Source organism: Canis lupus, chromosome 9 (assembly GCF_048164855.1).
Source record: "Canis lupus baileyi chromosome 9, mCanLup2.hap1, whole genome shotgun sequence".
Classification (NCBI taxonomy): Eukaryota; Metazoa; Chordata; class Mammalia; order Carnivora; family Canidae; genus Canis; species Canis lupus.
Window position 1 is genome coordinate 36685999 of NC_132846.1, and position 26666 is coordinate 36712664.

General features: G+C 35.6%; 1 protein-coding gene across 3 annotated transcripts in view; it reads left to right on the top strand.

Annotated features, from left to right (window-relative positions):
* The window catches only part of PCNX4 (pecanex 4), a 44076-nt gene that overhangs the window by 2094 nt on the left and 15316 nt on the right, over positions 1 to 26666 (top strand). For 2 of the 3 annotated variants that reach the window (XM_072838792.1, XM_072838791.1), the window contains exons 2-8: positions 9249 to 9993; positions 15580 to 15759; positions 15850 to 16358; positions 16571 to 16671; positions 16796 to 16918; positions 20960 to 21320; positions 23815 to 23918. In XM_072838792.1, coding sequence (XP_072694893.1) covers positions 9305 to 9993; positions 15580 to 15759; positions 15850 to 16358; positions 16571 to 16671; positions 16796 to 16918; positions 20960 to 21320; positions 23815 to 23918 — 2067 coding nt within the window. In that variant the 5' untranslated portion in view covers positions 9249 to 9304. The remainder of the gene's footprint in view (positions 1 to 9248; positions 9994 to 15579; positions 15760 to 15849; positions 16359 to 16570; positions 16672 to 16795; positions 16919 to 20959; positions 21321 to 23814; positions 23919 to 26666) is intronic. The other variant, XM_072838790.1, reaches the window with a different exon arrangement.

Consider the following 26666-nt stretch of genomic DNA (forward strand, 5'->3'; position numbering starts at 1 on the left):
AGCATATGTCAGGACTTCATACTTGTTTGTAGCCTAATAATATTCCGTCGAGTGGATTTATTACATTTTATTCATCTGTTAGTGGACGTTTCGGGTGTTTCCACTTCTTGACTATTCATATTTTTGCTGTGAATGTTCCTATACAGATTTTTGTGTAGTCTTATATTCTTATTTTTCTTAGGTGAATACCCAGGAATAGAATTGCTAGGTCATATGGTAACTCTAAGTTTAGCCTTTTTAGGAACTGCCAGACTAGTTTTGAAGGCAGCTGGGCCATTTTAGCTTGCGACTTGCGGGTTCTATTTTTTCCACAATCTCAACAATACTTGTTATTGTCCATCTTTTTCATAACCAGTCAAGTGGGTTTGAAGTGATAACTCATGGATTTGGTTTGCATTTCTCTTTTCTGATGTGGAGCATTGTCTTTTGTGATTATTGGCTATTTGTATATTATCTTTGGAGAAATGTCTATTTTAATCCTTTAAAGTGACTTGTTTTTTTCACCATTGAGTTATAAGGGTTCCTTATATATTCTAGGTGTAAGTCCCATATCATATATGTGATTTGCAAAATGTTTCTTTCCATTCTATGGGTTGTTTTCATTTTCTTAATAGTGAGAACCTTTTTCTTCTAGACACTTTCCCACTTGTTAACTCTTGTTGAGTCTTGCTTGCATGCCAGTGTCGTCATGCCGGCTTAGCTGACAAAAGTTTCCCATTTGACATTTTGGAGATTCCTCTTAGGCCTTCTTTTCCCTGAAAACTCTTTCTCTCAAATTACCTTCTATTTTTTCTAGCCTCAAAAAATAAAATTCCCTTTCATTTGTCAATGACTTAGTATGACTGAAAAACTCAGGCACCAACTGACGTGGTGTGTTGGTTAAGTCACTTAATTTCACTGGTTCTCAGTTTTCTGTTAAGTAAGTTGGTTTACTTCTAGTACTCCATGTGAATGGTAGACTTCATTTACCTGATACTTGATTTTGAAAGAAAAACTTTAATTAAGTTGAATTAATTGAATTTATAATTGGTAAGATATACAGTGTGGAAAGGGTAAATTGGGAGAGAAGGAAACGTGTCAGCTGGCCCTGCTGCACATTTGTGATGTGCGGATGTGACTTTTGGCTATTTTCTACCATCTTATTTTTTCCTTAAAGTAACAGAATGCTAACAATTCATATTCTACTGTTGTGCACTTGGGAAAGGTGAATTGTAGAACTGACAACTCATCATTCTACCTGTGAAGCTTTCCCAATTTCTGCAATAAATAGATCCCTTGAGCTATCTACTTACCCTTTCCATCCAGTTATAGTTTTCTCTCTAATTCCTGTGAATTTACAGAAAGCTCTTAGAGTCAAAGACCCTTCTAAAATCTTGAATTTGAATAAATGCCATTTTGTAGATCAAGGAGATGATACAGTCTTTCATTTTAAGACTCTTTTGGGTGCTTACTACATAATTGATAAACTATAACATGAAATGTGTTTTTCATGTTTTAGCACTAAATGTCTTTCAAAAGGCTCTTCGAGAATTTAACTGTCCATTGTATGGCATTTAGTTAAGATTCATAGAGTATTTTCAGGATTATAGGGGTAGCTATCTTTTCATCTCTAGATTCCTATTAATATCCTCAACTGTTAGCACTTAGCTATCAAAAAAAAAGTCCACAGGTTTTTGCTTTTTAGAACTTCTTTCACAGTAACAAGTCATTGTATCCAGTGCAAACTAGAATTAGGTTGTGTTCTAGAATGTTTTTGAGTAAACCATTTTGTTTCTTTTCCAGACATGAAGTTTTTGTTTTCTTTTTTTTTTTAAGATTTTATTTATTCATTCATGATAGAGAGAGAGAAAGAGAGAGGCAGAGACACAGGCAGAGGGAGAAGCAGGCTCCATACTGGGAGCCCGACGGACTGGATCCTGGGACTCCAGGACCGCACCCTGGGCCAAAGGCAGGCGCTAAACCACTGAGCCACCCAGGGATCCCCTCTTTAAAAAAAAAAAAAAGATTTTATTTATTTATTCATGAGAAACACACACAGAGAGGCATAGGCAGAGGGAGAAGGACCCTGGGATCACAGCCTGAGCCAAAGGCAGACAGATACTCAAGCACTGAGCCACCCAGGCATACCAAATTTGTGTTTTTTTCCAAATTAATAAAGGTGTGATGCTTAGAAAAGTAGAACTTCAGTATATTTCCTTTCACATTTTTATTTTTTTATTTTTTTCCTTTCAGATTTTTAAAAATACTTTTTTAGGAACGTGGATGAGGACATTCTATTTATTACTGATAAAGTTTGTGTAGGCATTTTTTAAACAAGCAGAAATTGGGGATCTCGGGATTTAAAAGATTTTTTAAAAAATCTTTTAAAAAAGCAGAAATTAATTTTTCTTGATGAGTTAATTTTGTTTAAAAATTTTATGTTATTTATAAACTGTATATTGCTTATTCTCTTGATAATGAAAATGAAAGTAAATCCAGGGTTGCTTTTACCAGTAATAATTATTTGAGAGGGAAATGATAAATTACCTCCCCTACCCCATTATAAACTTCTTTGGATCAGATACCAGTCTTATTACCATTACCTAGTACATTGTAGGAATTCAAAAATTTAAATATGTTGAGAGTATTAAATTTTCATTTAGCTATCTCTCTATGAAAGGAAGGTTAACATATTTGTCTATATTAACAACTGTCAAAATGAACTCTTTAATTCTTACCAGCATCTTTTTTTTTTTTTTTTTAATTTTTTATTTATTATAGTCACAGAGAGAGAGAGAGGCAGAGACACAGGCAGAGGGAGAAGCAGGCTCCATGCACTGGGAGCCCGACGTGGGATTCGATCCCGGGTCTCCAGGATCGCGCCCTGGGCCAAAGGCAGGCGCCAAACCACTGCGCCACCCAGGGATCCCTTACCAGCATCTTCTAACAGTGCTTCAAGCACAAGTTAACATAGGGGGAGAAAAAAAGATTAGAACATATGTCAGAGTTAATATCCTTAATATATAAAAAGTTTTTCAAATTAATAAGAGAAATGAACACTTTAAAAGAAAAAGGGGCAAAGGACAAAAAGAGACAATTTACAGAGAAATTAAATGACATTTATCTGCGTGTACACACTCATGTATAGTGAATATTCTCAGAAAGACCATATTAATGAAATAATAATAGAATCCTATAAAAAGGGGAACATCTAGGAATTAAAGATGTACTTTTAAAAATTAAAAATAAGGGCAGCCCAGGTGGCTCAGCAATTTAGCGCCACCTTCAGCCCAAGGCCTGATCCTGGAGTCCCGGGATCAAGTCCCACATCAGGCTCCCTGTGTGGAGCCTGCTTCTCCCTCTGCCCGTGTCTCTGCCTCTCTCTCTCTCTCTCTCTCTCACTATTTCTCATGAATAAATAAAATCTTTTTAAAATTAAAAAAAAATAAAATATGAGAGCAAAGATTTAATAAAATTTGACAAATATATTAGGATATAGTAAGTTTCCTGAAAGTATAATAAAATACAGTTGAGGCACAATGCAGAAGTGCTCAATAAATATATGTGGATTCAATGTTACCTCACACCTGTGAGGATGGCAATTATTTAAAAAAAAAAAGGAAGAAAAATAACAAATGTTGGCAAGGATGTAGAAAAATTGGAACCCTTGTAGAGTGTAGGTAGGGTGCAAAATGATGCATCTGCTGTGGAGAATAGTGTGGAAGGTCCTCAAAAAATTAAAAATAGAGCTACCATATGATCCAGCAATCCCACTTAAGGGTATTTATCTGAAAGAATTGATATCAGAATATTGAAGAGATACTTGCCTCCTGTGTTCATTGCACCATTATTCACCTTAGCCAAAAAGTAGAAGGAACCCAGTATCTGTCAGTGGGTGAATGGATAAAGAAAATGTGTTATATACATATGATGGAATATTGGCTAGCCCTAAAAGGGAAGAAAATCCTGCCATATGTGATCACATGGGTAAGCTTTGAAGACATAGTGAAATAAGCCAGTCAGAAAAGGACAAATACGGTAGGATTCTACTTATATAAGGTATCTTAAAATTGTCAGACTTGTTGAAACAGTAGAATGAAGATTACTAGGAACTTAGAAGAGGAAGAAATAGGTGGAAGACTTGCCATATAAAGTTTTAGTTGTACAAGATGAGTAAGTTCTAGAGATCCACTCTAGAGCATTCTGTTGTTACTTAACAATACTGTATTATATGCTTAAAAATTTGTTAAAAGGGGACGCCTCGGTGGCTAAGTGGTTGAACGCCCCTCTTCGGCCCAGGGCGTGATCCTGGAGTCCCAGGATCAAGTCCCACATCGGGCTCCCTGCATGGAGCCTGCTTTTCTCTCTGCCTGTGTCTCTGCCTCTCTCTCTGTGTGTCTCTCATGAATATATAGATAAAATCTTTTTAAAAAATTGTTAAAAGGATATATCTCATATTAAGTGTTCTTAACAAAAAAAATCTGAATCTAATAGAAAAAAAACTGTGGGTTCAATGAATGAAATTAACCAATCAATAAAAATAACATAGGATAAAAACAAGTAAACTTCACTAAATAAAAATCAGACAATTGGCTAAAACTTCTTTTTTTAGGAATTCTGTTTGCCAAACTAAGAAAACTATAAGTTTATTGTAATCCCACCAAAATGCTACTTTTTGTTATCTTTTTTTTTTTAAAGGGGTTTTTCAGGTTGATATCTTGCCTGATTCCTGCGTTAAAGCTGAAAAATAAGAATTCCCTCCTAGCATATTGCCAAATTGATCTATTTCTCAGCCTTCTGGATAATGCATAAGAAACATGGCTCAAATTCCAAACAAAGCAGCGTTTCTATGGCTACTTTGTTGGCCCACTTTCAGAGTAGCATATGAAGAAAGCATATGGCCAAAATCAATGTTGTGATGCCATCTTTATCCCTTAACCTTTCTTTTATGGCGTTTTTTTTCCCCTAAGCCTTGAGACACATTTCGTTTTAACTTGTTGGAGGCAGCAGCCATACAAATGCATTAGTCTGCTTAGAAATTATCTCTAAGAATATATGCAAAAATCTCATTCAGGAAGTTAAATTTTAATTATTCTGATTTTACTTTCCGTTCCAGTAATCCAGATTAGGATTTAAAAGGTCTCTGTATAAATGTTAAGTGTTGCTTCCTATGAAGAAAATATTTTTTTAAATATTTAAATCTGTAAATTAAAAATCACAGTATCAATTTATCATAATTTTTGCTTTAATGAATTTCTAGCATCTGTCCTACAATCTTCCTTTATCCTTAAAATATTAGGGAAAATATACCCATATTAGAAATAAGCTTTTCAGCAACCTGATATACTTGTCACTTGTCAAATTTCCATCATAATCTCTTTCCTTGTCTACCTTTGTGAATTTCTACTTGATTGGTATATCTTTTTTAATTCTCTTGGCTTAGCTAAATCTTTAAGATCCTAATTGTAGCTCGACCAATATTTCTTAAAGTGGTTTAAATAGAACACTACACACATGAACTGTTGCTAGGTATCTTGGGAAAGATGAGTTCCCTGTTCAAGTAATTTTGGAAAATTCAAATGATACATTTAATGCAGGTTTGCAGTAGTGTGTTGTTGTGTTTTGTTTTTTCTTTTTAACTTCAAAGATGTCTCAAAGTCTTCAGTTTGCTGATACCTACTATGACCCTTCAAGATAACAGTCTAGTGTGTTATTACTCAAACTTCTTTGGCCATGAGCCCCCTTTTAAGAAACATTGTATAAGGCAAATAATTCTGTATACTACAGCCTTGCTTTCACTGTCACATTAAAAATAATTCAAATCACCATCTCAGTGTCCTCCCACTTGCTGCTGCTTTTTTATTTTTTTTTAAGATTTTATTTATTTGAGAGAGTGCCTGCGCAGTGGGAGAGGAAGAAGCAGACTCCTTACTGAACAGACCTTGAGATCATGACCTGAGCCAAAGGCAGATGCTTAACCAACTGAGCCATCCAGGTGCCCCTCTCCCAAATGCTTCTAAGGTGTCTTGAGGGAACTCAAGTATGAACACTCTTTTCATACTTCTCAATGTGCTCTCACTTCTTTATTGATTGCTCCTGCCTCATTTTCATTCTTGTACTTGCTATTTTATCTCTGCTCTTCTTCACTAGTATGATCTAGCTTCTCTTTCCTAATAATGAAGTTAAAATGTAGCATGGATTTCTGACATGTTAAAATTCTCCAGCCATTTCCTTCTCCGTTGCAGAAACCTAACCATGTTTATTACTATCAATAAGTACTTTCATTATTTATTCTATATTAAAAATAAATTAAGATATTTTTAAACATTTAAAAAACAAGAATAGTTTACAACTTTATTGTTGTGAGTGAAGCAGAGTATGTAAGAAGAGGTTTTCAAAAACAGTGAACTGGGCAGCCCAGGTGGCTCAGTGGTTTGGCACCGCCTTCAGCCCAGGGCCTGATCCTGGTGACCCAGGATCCAGTCCCACGTCAGACTCCCTGCATGGAGCCTGCGTCTCCCTCTGCCTGTGTCTCTGCCTCTCTCTGTGTGTGTCTCTCCTGAATAAATAAATAAAATCTTTAAAACAAAACAAAAACAGTAAACACTCCCAACTTCCCTTGTAAACAGCAGTATTTAATGTTTTAATTTTAATTATCTTATTTAAGCTACACAATTAATGTATCACATTTCTCTCCATGCCAAGATATTTTACTAAATATTAATGGAGAATTGGAAGTGTCTCAAGATTTGACCCCTGCCCACAAATAACGTATTAGTAAAGATGTATATATGAAAAAATAACACATAAAGAGGTGAACAATAGAAGAAATGCCCTATGTTGATATATGTTACAAGATGAGTGGTATGAACAATCAATGTTTAATACGCAAAGAGAAGAGAGTACTCTGGGGAATTTTCAGAAAGGATTAGACTCAATCTTTTTTTTTTTTTTTTTTTAAAGATTTTATTTATTTTTTCATAGAGACACAGCTAGAGAGAGAGACAGAAACACAGGCAGAGGGAGAAGCAGGCTCCATGCAGGGAGCCCGATGTGGGACTCGATCCTGGGGTCTCCAGGATCACACCCTGGGCTGCAGGCGGCGCTAAACCGCTGCGCCACTGGGGCTGCCTGGATTAGACTCAATCTTGAAAGTTGATCAAGAATACCAATTAGGGAGCGAAAGAAAGGACATCCTAGGCAAAGGAGAGGGCATGAGCAGAAGCACCCAGAAAGAAAAGACTAGATGAACCTGTTTGCGGGCATGGGGCTGAGAGTTCTAGAGGTTATTTGATAATTTGAGGATGTATCAAAATGTTCCATGTAAAATACACAGGCACACAAGCACACCCTAGCGTGTATACTATCTGGAATTTTTTGCACCTATACAAACTGTATACAACCATAAGTGTGTGTACTTTTTATTTTTGAAAGTGCAAATGGGATCATCAGTGTGTCTTTCACTTTTCAACATATGGCATCTTTCTGTTTCCACATAAACAACAGATCTTCAGAATATTTCAGTTTGGAATATAATCACAGAGTATTCCATCAAATGGGTAATAACATTTCAACTATGCTCTACCAAAGATTCCAAAGTAGTAAAAGGTAAATGAATATGGGTAGTAACATGCAGCTAGATAATCTGGTTCATAAGGTGTCTTCAGTTTCTGGCTTCCTTTCCCAGCAAGCCATCTCACCTTGTTCCTGACTGATTTGCCTCAGTGGAGCAGAAAGGACTAGCTTTTACCTGACTCTGAATAAATTCCAGGCACATCCAGTCTCTTGAAAAAGCCCAGGCCAGACATCTGAGTTCATTTTCCCTTCTGATGGCATCTTCTGTGGATAATTTAAACCAGAATATTTATACCCATTCACAGGAGTATGCCCTTACTTACCCTTTGGCTTCTATAGAACAATCATATATTTTTTAAAGATTTTATTTATTTATTCATAGAGACACAGAGAGAGAGAGGCAGAGACACAGGCAGAGGGAGAAGCAGGCTCCATGCAGGGAGCCCAATGTGGGACTCGATCCCAGGTCTCCATGACCACGCCCTGGGCCAAAGGCGGCGCTAAACCGCTGAACCATCCGGGTCACCCCGAACAATCATATTAGAATAGAGGAATACACTGAACCTGACATCAGGACAGGAGTTAAGCTCATCCAGAGTGGAGACTACTTTTTATTCCTTGAGATTGAACCATCAATGACTAAGGTTCCATTTGGCCCTGTAGTTCTCTTATTTTGTGAGTACTCTAATGATTCGTGGTGTTGAGCATCTTTTCATGTATTTATTGCCATTTGTATATCTTCTTTGGAGAAATGTCTATTCAAGTTCTTTGCCAATGATTGAATTGTTTTATTGTAGAGTTTTAGGAGCTGTCTATATATTGTAGATAGTAATCCTTTATCAGATAGATATGTAGATATTTTGTCCCATTCTGTGAGTTGCCTTTTCACTCTGTTGATAGTGTCTTTGATGCACACAATTTTTAAATTTTCATGAAGTCTAATTTGTCTATTTTCCTTTTGTTACTTGTGTGTTACCTTTGGTGTCATATCCAAGAAGCCACTGCCAAATCTAGTATTGGAAGCTTTTGTTCTATGTTTTCTTCCAGGAGCTTTATTGTTTTAGGTCTTACACTTAGGTCTATTTTGAGTTAATTTTTGTATATGATGTTAAGGGTCTAATTTCATTCTTTCGCACATGGATACTCAGTTTTCCTGGCACCATTTATTGCAAAGACCATCCTTTCCCCCATTGAATGGTCTTGTGCTCCTGTCAAATATACAACAGCAGAATTGAGTCATTGTAGCTGAGATCATATGGTCCACAAAAGCTGAAATATTTACTCTTCAGCCCTTAGAGAAAAATTTTACTAACCATTATAATAGAGGGAAAGTTTAAAAACAAACATCAAAAACTCTTAGGGAAACAGTTAAATCACTGGCAGATTTGCATTGGAAGAACTGGCTTTTTGCACTTTTCTTTGACTTAAAAATCTAAAAATGTTAGCTAATTTAAGATCTAATCCCAAATATCTAAATAAATTAGTAGTGAATGATTCTTTTTCAAGTGAAAAAACAACTTCATGACTATTTGTTTAGTGCCCCATGTGTGTGAGGCAATGGGGAAGAGCTAGAGAGGTGAAATTATAAATCTTGTCCTTGAAGGAATTAAGGAGATAAAATAGAAATGTGGGGTTCCCCTCACCATCTTTTAAGTATGACATGGTCAAATAGTGACTTTTTTTCTTTTTCTTAGAGACTGCTGTGTTACAGAAGAAGATGCGGCTTTCAGAACAATCCTGAATAAGAAGGATGAGTCCAGATGTGCCTCTGCTGAATGATTACAAACAGGACTTCTTTCTGAAGCGTTTTCCACAGACTTTTCTTGGAGGCCCTCGATTCAAATTAGGCTATTGTGCCCCTCCTTATGTATATGTTAATCAAATTATCCTTTTTCTGATGCCATGGGTTTGGGGTGGTTTAGGAACACTTTTGTATCAATTGGGCATTTTGGAAGACTACTACACAGCAGCACTTTCAGGTGGACTAATGCTTTTTGCTGCATTTATCATCCAGTTCACAAGTTTATATGCCAGAAACAAATCGGTTTCAGTAGAAAGAATGCTAACCACAGATATCTTAGCAGAGGAAGATGAACATGACTTTACAAGTTGTGCTGGTGCTGAAACGATCAAATTTCTCATTCCTGGCAAGAAATACATAGCCAATACAGTTCTTCATTCTTTTCTTGCTGGGTTAATGTGTGGTCTTGGAACATGGTATCTGCTCCCAAATAGAATATCCCTGCTGTATAACAGTGCAGGAGGCACTGTTCTACTGTTTGTCTTTGGATGGATGACATTATGTATAGGAGAATATTCATTAATTGTAAACACAGCTGCAGAGACTGCGACTTTCCAAACCCAGGATACTTATGAAATCACTCCTCTTATGAGACCTCTTTATATTTTTGTCTTTGTTTCTGTAGATCTTGCACACAGGTAATAAGTTATCAAATACTTTATAACTTGCTTTGTTTTTAAGCATGCATAATATGAGCTCTCCTTAGTATTAAAAAAAATGGTTCTATGAATTGAAATCATCAAGACCAAACCATTGGATGATAAGATTGTTTTGATGATTAATCTCTTAGGAGTAATCTCTGTTAAAACATGCATGCTAACACAGTCTCTAAACTTTATTGAAAAGTAAAAGAAAATCCTTTATAAGGTAAGATAAATAAGCAAAATTTCAATTCTTTGTTTCACTTTAAGTAAGGATCTATGAATCTGTAAGATAGCCTGGCTGAGACTTATGAAAAGAGATGAAACTTTCCTTTGAGGATCTAATGAAGAATTTTAAATTATACACATAAATATTATGTACAGATTAAGTAAATTTAAGATGAATAACATTTCTAATTCTGTTGTAACTATTAGAAGGAATAGTGATAATTTTTATGTTATAGTAGAAAAATAGAAAATAGAGTTTTTAAACAAAATTGTTTACCAACTATTTATATAATTGTTAGATAACCCTCTTTACTTGCCTTTTCTAAATCTGACTTTTATTTTTCTGTTTCTGTAGATTGTAGCTTTCTCTTTCACAAGTTTGTGTCCAGGTAGAAATGTATAGGCATCTAATAAACTAAATATTCATGTCCACCCTCAGATTCATATGTTGAAGCCCATCCCCCAGTGTGACAGTGTTTGGAGATGAGGTCTTTGCGAGGTAATTAGGAAAATGAGGATGGGGCCCTGATCTGATGGGATTAGTTCTCTTTTAAGAAGAAACACTGGAGAGCTTAATCTCTCTCTCTCTCTCCCCACTGTATGTGGATACAGTAAGAAGGCTGCTGTCTGCAAACCAGGAAGAGAGTTCTCAGCAGAACCTGACAATGCTGGCACGCTGATCTTGAACTTCTAGCCTCCAGAATAATTTCTGTTATGTAAACCACTCAGTCTGTGGCATTTCATTATGGCAGCCCAAACTGATTAAGACAGATTTTGATACCAAGAAGTGGGTTGCTCTTGTAACAGATAAGTAAAAATGTGGAAGTGGCTTTAAAATTGGGTAATGGGTAGAGGCTGAAGAGTTTTGAGGTACATGCTAGAAATATGGACTTAAAGGCATTTCTGGTGAAGTGTTAGGAATGCGAATCTATTTTTGGAAACTGGAGAAAAGGTGATTATTGCTATAAAGTGGCACTTGGCCAAACCATTTTCTAAAGTTTTGTGGAAAGTAGAACTTGAGAGTAATGAAATTGGATATAGAGGTGAGGATATTTCTAAGCAAGTGTTTGAAAGAACAGCTTGATTCCTCCTGACTGCTTGTATGAAAGGAGAGATGAATTGAAGAAGGAATTGATAAATAAAAATGGACCAGAACTTGAAGGTTTGGAAAATTTTCTGTATTACCAAAAAAAAAGAGAAAGCATGTTCTGAAGTGAGCACCAAGAGTGTGACTGAACTACCACTCAATGGTTTATGGGGTTGTATGACCAAAAATACTGTCAGTTTCAATGAAAGGGGTCAGAGACAAGATGAATGAACTAAGGCTGTTAGATTTCTTAGATTTGACAGGTGTTTAAGTAGAGGGAAAAAGACCCCAAAAGTGATTCAGAGATTGTCAGGGATATTTTTCCTTGGTTTCAACAAACTAGAAGCTGGAAGCCTTGGGACTGGTACTGCCCTACAGAGCCTTGGGAATGGGACCCCCCACCTAGAGCTGTTTGGGTAATTATTGCAACCCTGGAGGCCTGGAGGGCAGAGTGTGAAACCAAAGAGGATTCTTTCCCAGCCTTAAGATCTAATGGAATTTGCCTTGCTATTGGGACTTTTTTGGAGCCTGCCACCCCTTCCTTTCTATTTCTCCCTTCTGGAATAAGAATGTCCATCCTGGGGCTGTCCCACCATTTTGTTTTAGAAGCACATAAATTGCCTGATTTCACAGGTTCACAGCTGGAGAGAGATTTTGCTTCAGGATAGAGTGTACCTCAAGTATCACCTATATCTGATTTAGATGGTAGTTAGGTAAACTTTGGACACCATAGATTTTAGAGTTGATGCTGGAATTTGTTAAGACTGTTGGGATAGAATGAATGTATTGTGCATATAGGAAGAACATGAATTTGGGAGACTGGGGTGGAATGTTATGGAATAAATGTATATGCCCCCTCAAGATTCATATGTTGAAGCCCTAACCCCTCAGTGTGATGGTATTTGGAGATGGAGGTCTCTGGGAGGTAATTAGGTCATCAGGGTGGTCCTATTTTAATGGGATTCGTGCCCTTATAAGAAGAAAAACTAGAGAGCTTTCTCTCTCTCTTTCTCCACCATGAGAGAGCACAAAGGGAGAAGGAGAAGCAGGCCCCCCGCTGAGCAGAGAGCCTGACTCTGAGACTTCCAGTCCCACGCCCATCCTAGAACCCCAGGATCATGTACCCAGTGGAAGGCAGACACTCAACCGTCTGAGCCACGCAGGCACCCCCAGAATTTAGATTTTGTAGTTATTGTCTCACTGTGCTATTTTTGAAATCAGAAATTCCATACCTGCCTATATTACATCTTTACATTTAAAATGATGCCCTAAATACTTGGAATTTTTTTAAAATCTCAGTTAATTTATAATTTGGTTACTTTGACTCTGTGCATTACCCATTTCTAAATGAAAAAGCATAATGTTTTTTACTAAATTCTAGTTGGATTTAATATACAGTTTTAATGTTTATAGTTTGATCATTACAAAGACAGTTCACTTTTTTTTTCAACTAAAAGGAAAAGACAAAAGCAGGCCAAAATCTATTTTTATAGAAAAAGATTGATATATTTGTGCATAACAGTTACCTCCCACTTGACTTAGAAATTTAAACAAAATAGGAATCAAGATGATCTTTATATAGTAGGTATGATACTGTAGATAAATAATGTATGAAATGTGTGCACTGTTGAAGTTTGGACAGTTGTCAGATAAATCAAATTGTGTCTTAATTTTATTTCAGAGAATGTAAAAGTCGAAGAGACCAGCCTCACAGTATAATAATATTTTCTCTTTCCCTGTTCTTTATTCTACTCAGTATACTTGTGTATTAATAATTTTAAGTGACTTTTTCTGTGCATTTTTATTAAAGACAAGTGTTAAATCTTCAGTGCTTTTTAGTTCTTAGATCTCAGGAATTGTTTCAATGAATGATGCATATATATATCATCTTAGTTACTATAAATACTTTTTTTCATAATTTTAAGTGACTTTTTCTGCATTTTTATTAAAGACAAGTGTTAAATCTTTAGTGCTTTTTAGTTCTTAGATCTCAGGAATTGTTTCAATGAATGATGCATATTTATATCATCTTAGTTACTATAAATACTTTTTTTCTGGGCAGGTGGATCTTAGTGAGTATACAGAATTGGAAATGTTTTTATAGCTGTTAGATATTCAAAAATATCTCTGGAAAGCTGAGATATTTTACCATAGAAAATTCCTGTTACATCATCAGAAATAGAATTTAAACATATTTTCCATATAAAAAGACTTAACCACAATAATCATATTATTTGAAAGACTTAACCACAATAATCATTATTTGAGTCTAAGTCATACAGGAAAGTGATCACAGTGTTTGGTTGCTTAAGTTATGTATGCTTATTTTTGTGTATGATATTCTTCTATATAGACAGATTTTCTGTGTCATTGCTTAAGAACAAGAAGATTTGGGGAGGTTAAATCGAATTTGGGTAAAATATTTCTTGAGTATACATTATTTTACATAAATTATACTGTCGTTGAATATGTTAGAAATGTTGTCGTTAACAAGAAAAATAACTACAGATCTGCATGTTTTCCTTGACCTTCCTGCAGTTTATTATGTGTGGTTTGATTTTCCTTTTTTTTTGTTACTTGAGTATTTTCTTCCCAGAATGAAAATGAAGTGTATTTTAAAACTATACTACAAAAAGGATTGTCCTCTAATTTAGCATCACATTGTTAACCTTGTATTCATTAATTCTCTGCTTATAAAATTTGAAGGACATACATTCTGAGACAGAGTGCGTTAACCACCATAGTCCTGATAGCTGTGTAACCGAACACATTGTGTCATTATTATAATCCATGTTTGCTATACATTTGCTTCTGGGCTGTTAACATACACTTAAGTGGGTAATTATTACAGAAGGTGCCTTCTCCTTGACTTTGATTCTTAGCAGCTCAGGTATTCAAGTACAATTACGCTATAAGTTTTGAGATTTAGTTTTCTCTTTTGCAAGTTATTTTTGGAACCTGTATTCTGACATTACTGGTTTCCAGACAAAGTGTTTGGTCAACTTTATTCTAAAGAATTAGTAAGATATTCTTAGTGTTTATTCTCTTATTTTCTACATTTTTGTTAAATTATTTAAAACCATATAATACTATATTTAACTGGTAAGTGCTGTACCAAGAACCGATTTCTCCACCTTATAGAAGCCATCTCTAATTTATGAGATTTTATTTTGCAAGTTTGTATTCTCAATTCCATACCACTATTTATATAAAATAAAAACAGTATTATAAGCCAATTAAGGGGCACCTGGGTGGCTCAGTAGGTTAAATATCTGCCTTCAGCTCAAGTCATGATCTCAGGGTCCTAGGATCAAGCCCCGTTTCAGGCTCTCTGCTCAGCTAAGAGCCTGCTTCTTCTCCCTCTATTGCCACTCTGTGTACTTGTATGCTCTCACAGTCTCTCTCTCTCTCTCTCTCTCTCTCTCTTTCTCTCTCTCTCAAATAAAATGTTATAAAATTTTTTTAATTAAAAAAAATGCTAGTTAAGTTCATAGAGGCACATTCATAACGTTATATTCTCGACTCCTGATACTAATTCTACTGACTTCAAATCTGGGTCTGGGGGTTAAGACAGTATGGTAGGAAGCAAGAAGAGCTCTCTTTGTTGGCAACTAATGGTAAGAACATCAGTAAGGCTTTGGCTTTCCCAGAGTTACAATTTTAAATTAGAAAATTTTAAACTCAAGAATCATTGGTAGAGTTTCAGCCAATGTAGTTTAGACAATTAAGAGTGAAATGTTTCTGCTCTGGGCTCAGTTCAGCTTTACAAATCCCTAAATTCAATTATATTCTAAGTAAATCGCTTTTATTGACTTCTTCCTTCTTTCTACATTTGAATCCACAAATTGTTTTTAAAGATTTTATTTATTTATTCATGAGAGACACAGAGAGAGAGAGAAGAGAGAGGCAGAGACACAGGCAGAGAGAGAAGCAGGCTCCACGCAGGGAGCCCGATGTGGGACTTGATCCCCGGACTCCAGGATCACTCCCTGAGCTGAAGGCAGGTGCTTAACCACTGAGCCACCCAGGCATCCCTGAATCCACATATTTTCTAAGTGCTAATCTATGCAATTGAGTAAGGATAGTCGCTGATAAAGGGGAAGGACAATGGTCACAATTTATTAATGTCGATCTTTTGTAGTTTGGGACTAGGATCTTTTTGTAAGTGTTCTTTGTTTTGGGGAGTGGGTTGCATGCATTGTTTTTCCTGGAAAGATCCTCTTCTGTATATCATTTGGTATGATTTAAATGTATCCTTTTTCTTATAGGTTTATGATAAATGTGCCAGCTCTAGAACAAATGAATCAGATTTTACACATCTTATTTATATTTTTACCCTTTCTGTGGGCACTTGGGACTCTGCCCCCACCTGATGCACTTTTCTTATGGGCAATGGAGCAGGTTTTAGAGTTTGGCCTTGGAGGCTCATCTATGTCAACTCACTTATGGTAATCATCTTAAATATTAAAGTTGTATGTAACTTATTCTTAAAGTATAATTTAAAAATTTTTAAAGCAAATCTTTCTTTTTCTCTGCAGGTTATTAGTAATGTTCACCATTTCTGCTGGAACAGCTGTAACATCATATTTCATTCCCAGTACTGTTGGTGTGGTTCTTTTCATGACTGGACTGGGGTTCTTACTAAGTCTTAACCTAAGTGACATGAGTCTTGTCTTCAAACACAGTGTCACCAGAGTTGGAACCAAATCTAAAGCTTCACCCAGTGGTTCAGAAAAACAGTTTACTTGGAAAGAATGCCTTTTCTACATCATCATATTAGTCTTGGCTCTCACAGAAACTAGTTTGCTGCATCACTTTGCTCGTTTCCCACAGATTTCCAATAACAGTCCTCAGGCTATTGTTGGCTATATTTTGATGATATTGCTTATAATACTATGGATACTTAGAGAAATTCAAAGTGTTTATATCTTTGGAATTGTCCGAAACCCTTTGTATCCAAAGGATGTGCAAACTGTGACTTTATTCTTGGAGAAGCAAACAAGACTTGTGAAGATTGGTGTTGTCAGACGGATTTTGCTAAATCTAGGTAGGAAGATAAAATCTATATGGAATTCCCATATTTTTGCATATACAGCATGCAGGCGTTTATTCTTTTATGTTTGTTTCTTAATTTTTTTTCAGTTAATTGCTTAAATATGCTCATAAAAATCATATTAGCCAAAATAAAATATGGTAGAAGCAGTTATTTTGCTTTAAATTTGTTTCTCTCTCTCTCTCTCTCTCTTTTTTTTGTCCTAGTGTCACCCTTTGCTATGATAGCATTTCTTTCACTGGACAGTTCCTTACAGGGGCTCCACTCTGTGTCTGTCTCCATTGGATTCACAAGAGCCTTTAGAAAGGTAATCCAGATAAGCACCCAACAGTATTTTTGTACTGCTAAATGTAATTGCAATGTTGTTTATTCTACCAATTTACTTAAATCATTAAACTCTACCTAATAAAGTGGATACTCTGGTACTACAGGTATGGCAGAGTACAGAAAATGCTTTATTGGAGACAGTCATTGTGTCAGTAGTACACTTGCTGATCTCCAGTACAGATGTGTGGTGGAACAGAAGCCTGGATACAGGAATCAGACTCTTACTGGTAAGTATATATTTTTAATAGCTCTATTTATTTATTTATTTTATTTATCTATTCATGAAAGACAGAGAGAGAGAGAGAGAGAGAGAGAGGCAGAGACACAGGCAGAAGGAGAAGCAGGCTCCATGAAGGAAGCCCGATGTGGGACTCAATCCTGGGACTCCAGGATCATGCCCTGGGCTGAAGGCAGATGCTCAACTGCTGAGCCACCCGGGCATCCTGTGTTTTAATAGCTTTATTGAGATGTATTTGACATACCGTAAATCACCCACTTACTCTGTTAGTTCAGTAGTAGAATCCTACAACCATCACCACAGTTAATTTTAGACCATTTTCAACATTCCAAAAAGAAATCTCACACATATTAACGTCATTTCCTATTTCCACTCTCCATCTCACACATCGCCCCATTCCAGCCCCAGCAACCATTAATGTACTTTCTGTTTCTCTGGTTGTGTTATTTATCAGATGATTGATTTTTAGGTTGATTTCACTTTTTGTCTATAATGAGTAGTGTTGCTATGAACATTTGTGTACATGTTTTTGAACATAGGGTTTTTTTTTGGACACATGTTTTCATTCCTTTTAACTATATATACCTAGGACTGGAATTTCACTTCCACTTCGTGGCTTGCTCTTTTATTGTTGAATTTAACAGTTCTTTATATATTCTGGATACAAGTTCCTTGACATATATATGATCAACAAAAATTTTCCCCCATTGTATAGGCTGTCTTTCTCCTTCTTGATAATATGCTTTGAAGCAAAGAAGTTTTTGATCTTGCTGAAGTTCAGTTTATTTCGTTTTTCTTCCGTCTCTTGTATTGTTGGGGTCATATCTAATAAACACTGCCTATTCCCAAATCATAAAGATTTACTGTGTTTTTTTCTAAGAGCTTTACAGTTTTAGGTCCTACATTTGAGTCTATGATTCACTTTGAGTTTATTTTTGTATATGATGTGAGGTGGGGTTCCAAATCCATTCTTTTATATATGGTATATACAATTGTCCCGGCATCATTTATTGAAATGTCTTTTTTTGGTACTCTGGTCAAAAATCAAATGAAACGTGAGAGTTTATTTCTGGATTCTCAACTCTTTTCCATTTATCTGTGTGTCTATCCTTATGCTCCTACTATCCTATCTTTATTACTATACTTGGTAGTAGGTTTTGAAGTCGGGAAGTGTGAGTCTTCCAACTTTGTTCTTTTTTAAGATTGTTTTGACCCAGTGCCCTTGCATTACCATGTGAATATTTGTTTCAGCTTTTCAGTTTTTACAAGAAGATACCTGAAACTTTGCTAGATTACCTCAAATGTGTAGATCAATTGCCATCTTAAAAATGTTAATTCTTCCTACCCGTCAACATGACATGTCTTTATATTTAAAATCTTTATTTCAACAATGATTTGTAGTTTTCAGTGTTACAAGTTTTACACCTCTATTAAATTTTTTCTAAGTATATCATTATTTTTGATGATATTATAAATGGAATTGTTTTCTTAATTCATTTTTTAGCTTGTTTATTGCTTGAGTTTAGAGTACAGTTGATTTTTTTTAATTTTAATCTTGTGTCCTAAAACCTAACTTCTATTAGTTCTAGCAGATTTTTAGATTTTTTTTTAAAGATTTTATTTATTTATTCACAAGAGACAGAGACAGAGAGAGAGAGGCAGAGACACAGGCAGAGGGAGAAGCAGGCTCCATGCAGGAAGCCTGATGTGGGACTCCATCCCAGATCCCCAGGATCACGCCCTGAGCTGAAGGTGGTGCTAAACCGCTGAGCCACCCAGGCTGCCCAGATTTTTAGTAGATTTTTAAAGACAATTTGTGTGTAAGATCACATCATCTGCAAATTAGATATAATAGAGATATTTTTACTTCTCCCTTTTCCATCTAAATGTCTTACCTACTTGTCCTTGCCACAACCTCCAGTATAATATTGAGTAGAAAAGTAGACATCAAAAAAAAAAAAAAGAAAAGAAAAGTAGACATCTTATGAGGAAAGCATTCAGTCTTTCTCCATTAAGTTGATGTTAGTCTTTTACCATTAGAACAATATCAGCTATTGTAGATGTTCTTTTGCACATTGAGGAAGTTCCCTTCTGTCTGGTTGATCTTTTCATCATAAAGAGTGTCTAAAGTGATTTTGTCAGATGCGTTTCCTGTGTCATGTGGTTTTTGTCCTTTAATCTGTTAACATGGTGTAATATGTTGATTTCTGGTGTTAGACCAACATTGCCTTCTAAGAATAAATGCCATTTGGTCATGGTGTCTAATCCTGCTTATAGGTTGCAGGATTTGGTTGGCTAGTATTTTTGTGTGGTTGATATTTACATGTATTTGTGGCTTTCTTTTCTTGTCATATCTTTTTGGTTTCAATATCAAAATAGCACTAACTTCATAGAATGAGTTAGGAATTTCATACATTATTCTTAAATGTTTGATTATATTTGATAAGTATCTTAAAATTTTTGTGGTATGTAGTATTTTATAATATAATAATATCCGAGCCTCAGCTTTTCTCTGTGAGTAGCTTTTAAATTACAGATTCAATTTCTTTACTTTTTATAGCTCTGTTCAGTTTTTCTATTTCTTCTTGAGTTGCTTTATGTTTTTCAAGGAACTTGCCAGTTTCATCTAAGTGATTAAATTTATCAGCATATAGTTCATAGTATTCTCTTATAATCCTAATTTTTTTTGTAAGATTGGTGGTTAAGTTACCTCTTTCATTCCTGATTTTAATAATTTGAGTCTTCTCTGTTCTGTTCTTGGTCAGTGTAGCTAAAAGTTTGTCCATTTTATTGATCTCAAAAAACTAGCTTTTGATTTCATTGATTTTCTCTATTGTTTTTATATGCTCTATTTTATTAATTTCTGCCCTAATCTTTATTATTTCCTTCCTTCTGCTTACTTAAGGTTCGGTTTGTGCTTTGTTTTCTAGTTTCTCTAGTTTCCTAAGGTGGAAGATTAGGTTATTGATTTAAGATCTTCTAAAGTAGTCATTTAAAGTTAGCTATAAATTGCCCTCTGAGCATGTTTTAGCTGAAACACAAGTTTTGGTATGTTGTATTTTTGTTTCATTCATCTCAAAATGCTTTCTCATTTTTTTGTGTGATGTCTTCTTTGACCTGTTGGTTATTTAGCAATGTGTCTTTTAAATTTTTTTGGTAAGTTTTTTTTTCTTTTTTTTTTTTTGTAAGATTTTTTTTTTTAAGAACTCTCTACACTCAGTGTGGTCAAACTTACAACCCCAAGATCAAGGCTTGCATAGTCTACCAGTTGAGCCAGCCAGGCACCCCTGCAATGTGTCTTTTAATTTCAAGATGTCTTTCTATTTGTTTTTTATTCCTATTGCTGATTTAATTCTGTTTTGATTAAAGAACATACTTTGTGGGCAGCCCCAGTGCCCCAGCGGTTTAGTGCCGCCTTTGGCCCGGGGTGTGATCCTAGAGACCTGGGATCAAGTCACACGTCGGGTTCCCTACATGGAGCCTGCTTCTCCCTCTGCCTGTGTCTCTGCCTCTCTCTCTCTCTCTCTCTCTCTGTCTCTGTCTCTGTCTCTCTATCATGAATAAATAAATCTTTAAAAAAAAAAAAAGAACATACTTTGCATGATTTGTATGAACATAACTTAGTATAACTGCAATCTATTAAGTTTGTCTTTGGCATGGCTTCTGTTTCTTAATTTATAAAAAATACTCTCTAAAATAAGGATGAATTAAGGATAGTTGCTTAGCTATTTACCACTTCTGGTTCTTGTGACCTAACAAGCATAAAATAGAAAAGTTAGTCAATCTTGAGACATAGCTAGCACTCTGTTGGTTCTCTTTAGTATTACTTTTTTTCTAAGAGAGCTCAAACTTTTAAAAATGTAGACATTTATTATTTGTGAGGTTGGAAAAAATTATAACAAAGAATCATATAAGGACTATTTCCTCAAAAATGTTACAGCCATAATAAAATTCTACAGTTTTCCTTATATGATCTTGAAAATTCATGAAGTCTTTGAAAATAAAAAAAATCATTTTTACATTTCTACAGGTTGGTATCATGCGTGATCGTCTGATTCAGTTCATCTCTAAACTACAATTCGCTGTGACTGTACTTTTGGCATCGTGGACTGAGAAAAAACGTCGAAAGTCAACCACCTCTTTATGTATACTCAACATTGTCTTCTTTCCATTCGTGTTGGTCTTCATAGTTTTTTCTACACTACTCTCCTCTCCCTTACTCCCCCTCTTCACCCTTCCTTTGTTCTTGGTGGGCTTTCCCCGACCTATTCAGATTTGGCCAGGAGCAGTGGGCACCACAGCCTGCATGTGTGCAGATACAGTATACTACTACCAGATGGTCCCAAGTTTGACCACTGCATTGCAGTCTGCAATGGCAGCTGGAAGTTTAGGTAAGTACATGGGTTGTGCTTTAAAAATCCTCACTAATGTAAAGTACAAAAACATGAATATAGAGAAAAAGTCTTTTATCCAAACCATTATGTAGATTTTAATATTTTTGATATATGGCAGAAGGAGTAAATATGAAATAGAAGTATATCTCTTCTTATTTTGAGGTAAATAATAAAAAAATAAAAAATAGTAAGAAAAAATTTCATTAAGGTAATTTGACATTTTTAAAAAACATTTCCTTAAATAAAATCAGGTTCTAATCCCAGCACTATACCATGAAAACACCTATCTCCCAAAATTTCCATGAATTTATAGTGTGTTCACATCAAGTAGATGCAATGGCTTAGATCCATAAATAGGAAAAATTAGCTTTAATATCAGATTGAAGGGCTTATGAGAGTTTGTTCATATCTTATTAGTTATTGTATAGCAACGTAAGCAGTCTGACAAGGTTACAGGGCAAGATAACAAAAGCTGTGGTCAATGATCGGTAGTCTCCCAAAAATGAAGTACTATGCAAGTATCCATAAGGAAAAATATTTTTGATGAGGATGAACTAATTTTATGAATTAATGCTTTCATTGTATGCCAACTATAAATTCAACTATATTTAACTTCTTGAGGTTAGTTTCAGGTTAGGCACAAGCTGATGACAGTAGTGTGTTGTCTCCTACCATATGCCTTAGCTCTTGAAACTTGTTTTAGAAATCTCCAGTGACATCTTGGCAAACCTATTCCAGGCAGAATAGCAATTTCAAATTGGAATTTTAATGAAATGCTTACTTGGATTGAACTTTTCTAATTATCTATTATCTAAAATATGCTAGGTAATCTAGGAAAAACTTTGTAGTATAAATTTTTTAATGAATAATATTTCTTTCTTAAAATGATTTTTTAATCATTTCATCCACTTCTAATTAATGTTTATTATCTAATACTATGCCACTTTTAAAAATACCTGTGAGATTTGACTTACATCTGAAGTAATAAATAGGTAGAAATTAATACTTTATAATCAAATCAGTTATACTCAGCAAGAAGTGTGTCATAAAGTTTCCCTGGGGACAAAAAAAAAAACAATGAGATAACATTTCACATATATCTGGCTGGCAGAAATATAAAAGTTTAAAATTACCAAATACTGGCTAGGATATGTGGAATGGGAACCTTCATACCCTCCCGGAAGGAAATATAAATTCATAGAACCACCTTGAAGAGTAAATAGTCTGTAGTAAAGGTGTACATATCCCATAACCTAGGGATTTAGCTTTAGGTTCCATAATTCTAATTAGATTCTAATTCTGGAGGAACTTCTACACATGTGGTTTGGGGGTCCCCAAGCCCATATCCTGGTTTGGTGATTCACAAGAGGACTGGCAGAGCTCAATATATCTTTGGACTCACGGCTAAGATTTATTATAACAAAAGGATGCGGAATAAAATCAATGAACAGAAAAGTTAGGTAGAGTAAAACATGGTGCAAGCTTCCAGATGTCCTCTCCCAATAGAATGCCACAGAACGTGCTTAATTCCCCACCCATATGTTGTCACAACTTGTATATATGGTGACTACTAGGAAAGCTTATTTGAGACCCTCTACCTAGCATGTACCAAAATTCCAGACTCCCAGAAGGAAAGCAGGTGTCCAGTATAAACTGTATTGTTTGTACAGGGGGATCCTTGGATGGCTCAGTGGTTTAGTGCCTGCTGTCAGCCCAGGGTGTGGTCCTGGAGTCCCAGGATCAAGTCCTACATCGGGCTCCTTGCATGGAGCCTGCTTCTCTCTCTGCTTAGGTCTCTGCCTCTCTCTGTGTCTCTCATAAATAAATAAATAAAATCTTAAAAAAATAATAAACTATTGGTTGTACAAACTGTTTAGGCACAGTGAGACTTTTATCAGGGTCACCACCATCAACCAGCTTTGCAAGTAGGACTTTTAAAGGGTAGCCATCAATTCTGCTATTTTAACTCTTTACTGTACAGTACATTGTATAAGCAGACTTACGCAAAGCTAATCCCTGCAGTATTAAAGTTTTTGTACAGTGTGGTAGGTAGCAATTACTGTAAATTTTAACACCACAAAACATTTTTATATGCCTCTTTATAAAAGTGTCCAAAATGCTTTAAGTAAATAATTAATGTGAAATTCAGTTTTATGCATTTTTTACATTTAATACTTTTATACTTTTAGTATTTTTCCTACTGTATTTAGGATTTTATATAGCAGATTCTACTTGTTTCTCTAGAAAATATATCCTTGAATTTTTATGTATTATCACCTATAGATTTTCTCTTCTGTTCCTGTTCCAGTTCCAGTAAAGAGCTTTAATTTAGCCCCCTGATATGCAATGAATAATTGTTTCTATTCTTGACATAAAGAGAGAATAAAAGGAGCTATGAAACATTCCAAATGTGCTATCAATTTTGAAGATTCACATGGCAAAATAAAACAAGCTTGAATATTACTTACCTTTTTTCTCTAATTTGTTTTAGGTCTCCTCTTACCTGGGTCTCATTACTTGGGCCGTTTTCAGGATCGTTTAATATGGATAATGATTCTAGAATGTGGTTATACATACTGCTGTATTAACATTAAGGTCATTGTACATTTGAAACCTCTTTCTAGTATTATAGCACGTGTGTAAAATTTTTTTACCTGTTATAGACATATCATACACTTAATATTTCAATTTAAGAGTATCAGTTTAAGAAAAAAAGAGTATCAATTTATCAGCCTGTGAAAACACCTAGGGATTTTTAAAGTGTATTTCAATATGCACATGTTGATAGGTAGGCTACTGTTGATTGCATAATAGAGCATAGTAATAAAATACACCTGCCCTCTTTTTGTCCAGTCCTGTTCTTTTTATCCTTATCTAGTTGAGCATCTCAAAATTGTGACTCAGTAATATTTTTTCACTCCTACATCACATAAGCATTCTCAACGTAATGAAAGAGCTTATTCTGATCCTTACTCCCCTAACTGCTTCACCCTGTTTTTCTCCTCTTTTTAAAGCAAAATGCCTTAATAGGATTACTTATAATCAAACATCAAATTTCATTTCTCCCATTTTCTCTTCAACTTACTCTAGGTTTTTGACCCTGTTGCCTGTTACTGTACCAAAACTGTCCAAGTTTCCAGTGGCTATCACATTACTAAATCCAATGACTCGTTCTCAGACCTGGTCTTATTTGACCTGTCTGCAGCATTTGACACAGTCAGTGTCTTTTTTTAGCTTATTTCATGGGTCAGTCCTTGTCAGTCTCCTTTAATGGTTCCTTCTCTTTCCCTTGACCTCCTTTTTTTTTTTTTTTTAAGATTTTATTTATATATTTGAGAGACAGCATGAGTGGGGGAGGGGCTGAGGAAGAGAGAGAAGCAGACTCCGTGCTGAGCAGGGAGCTGGATGCCAGGCTCCATCCCAGAACCCTGGGATCATGACTTGAGCCCAAAGCAGACACTTAACCAGCTAAGCCACCCAGGTACCTTTCTTGACCTCTTAATATCAGACTGCCCCAGAGCCTGGCAGTCTTTGGTGACAACCCCATACTTCTGGTTGCTCAGCCCCAAAGCATCTGATCTTTAGTCCAGTGAAGTAAACTCCTGTTTACTTCATACCCCGCATGCACTCCAACAAGAATCCTGTTGGCTCTGTGTTTAAGCCATATCCTATATCCCACCACGTCTCACCACCCTACTATTAGCTCTCTTTATCTCTTTCCAGGTAATTGCAATAGCCTCCTAAATGGTCTCCCTGCTTCTTTCTACCTGTGCCTCCCTATGTCTTCTCAACTAGAGTTACCTTTAAAATCTAACTCATATCATGTCAATTCTCTACTCAAAACCATACAGTGTATCTCTTTTTTTTTTTTAATTCAGAGTAAAAGCCAAGGGCCCTGGATGGTCAGGCTATTTCCTCTTGGCCTCATCTTACTACTTGAATCTTGAATCTTCTCTACTCCAGCCTACTGGCTCTTCTCTCTACCTGGAACACCCCTCCTTCACATAAGCACACAGCTAACTCCCTTACCACCTTCAAGTCTTTCTCAAATGTCACCTTCTCAGTGAGATCTACTATGGCTATCCTATTTAAAATTGTATTCCCACACCCATCCTGGCACTCCCAGTCATCTTTGGCTTGCTTTACTTTTTCTTTATTTTTATAGTACTTATACCTTCTAACAAACTATATAATTTACTTATTATTTTCATTGTTGATTGTCTGTGTCCCCTTTACTCTCTAATGTAAATGTCACAAGGGCAGGGCTCTCTGAAGAGACATATCCTAAGCCCCTGGAACAGTGTCTGGCACATAATAGGCCCTTGATAAATATTTGTTGAATGAATAGTGGTGAATGAATGAATGTTTTGTCTTAGCACCAACAGGATAAAATTGCTGGTGACTAAAAAGCTTTTTCTTTTGCCCAGTGGTTCTCTAAATTAAGCTCCCTAGATTAGTAATACTAACATCTCCTGGAACTTATTAGAAATGGACATTCTTGGGCACCACTTCAGACCTACTGAATCAGAAACAAGAAGTGGGGGGCTGACAGTCTGTTTTAACTGCCCTCCAGTGGTTCTGACTTACCTAAAGTTTGAGAACCTAGTCTAACCTGTACAGGTAAGAGAAGGCAAAAACTCATGCAAAATATGAGGACATACTGCTTCATTTAGGCTGTATTTTTAAAATGGTATGTTTTATAATACCTAATAATGTGGATCCTTTATTGATCTTTTGTGCTCTGTCATATATGTAAAGATTACACTTTTTTGATGACAAACTTTTTTCTTTTTCATTTATTTGGACATAAGGTGGCTTAGCAATATCATCTTAACCAATATTTATTTATTGTATGCTTTAAAGTTTACAAAGCACTTTTTAAGAAATTATTTTTTAGAAAGAGATTGTTAGAGGGGAGGGGCAGAGGGAGAAGTAAAGAAAGAATCTTAAGCAGGCTCCACGCCCAGCACAGAGCCGTTGTGGGGCTAGATCTCAGGACCCTGAGGCCATGACCTGAGCCGAAATCTAGAGTCCAAGGCTTAACTGATGAAGCCACCCAGGCACCCCAACAAAGCACTTTTATTACTTAAATCTTCACAACCCTATGTGCAAGGATTAGTTTTCTTTGAAAGAGAAAGAAAAGGATTCTCTGGATAAGTGATCTACTCATGATTATGTACTAACACCTGGTAAAGCCATGATTTAAAAATGGCTTCTGATGTCACATTCCAGACTCACTGCTTGGATCCTAATACAACCCGACAGCATTGTCTTTTATTAAAGGCACTGGTAATTTTGTAAATATGTGTAAATAAATGAACAATGGTAGCAATAATAACAGAA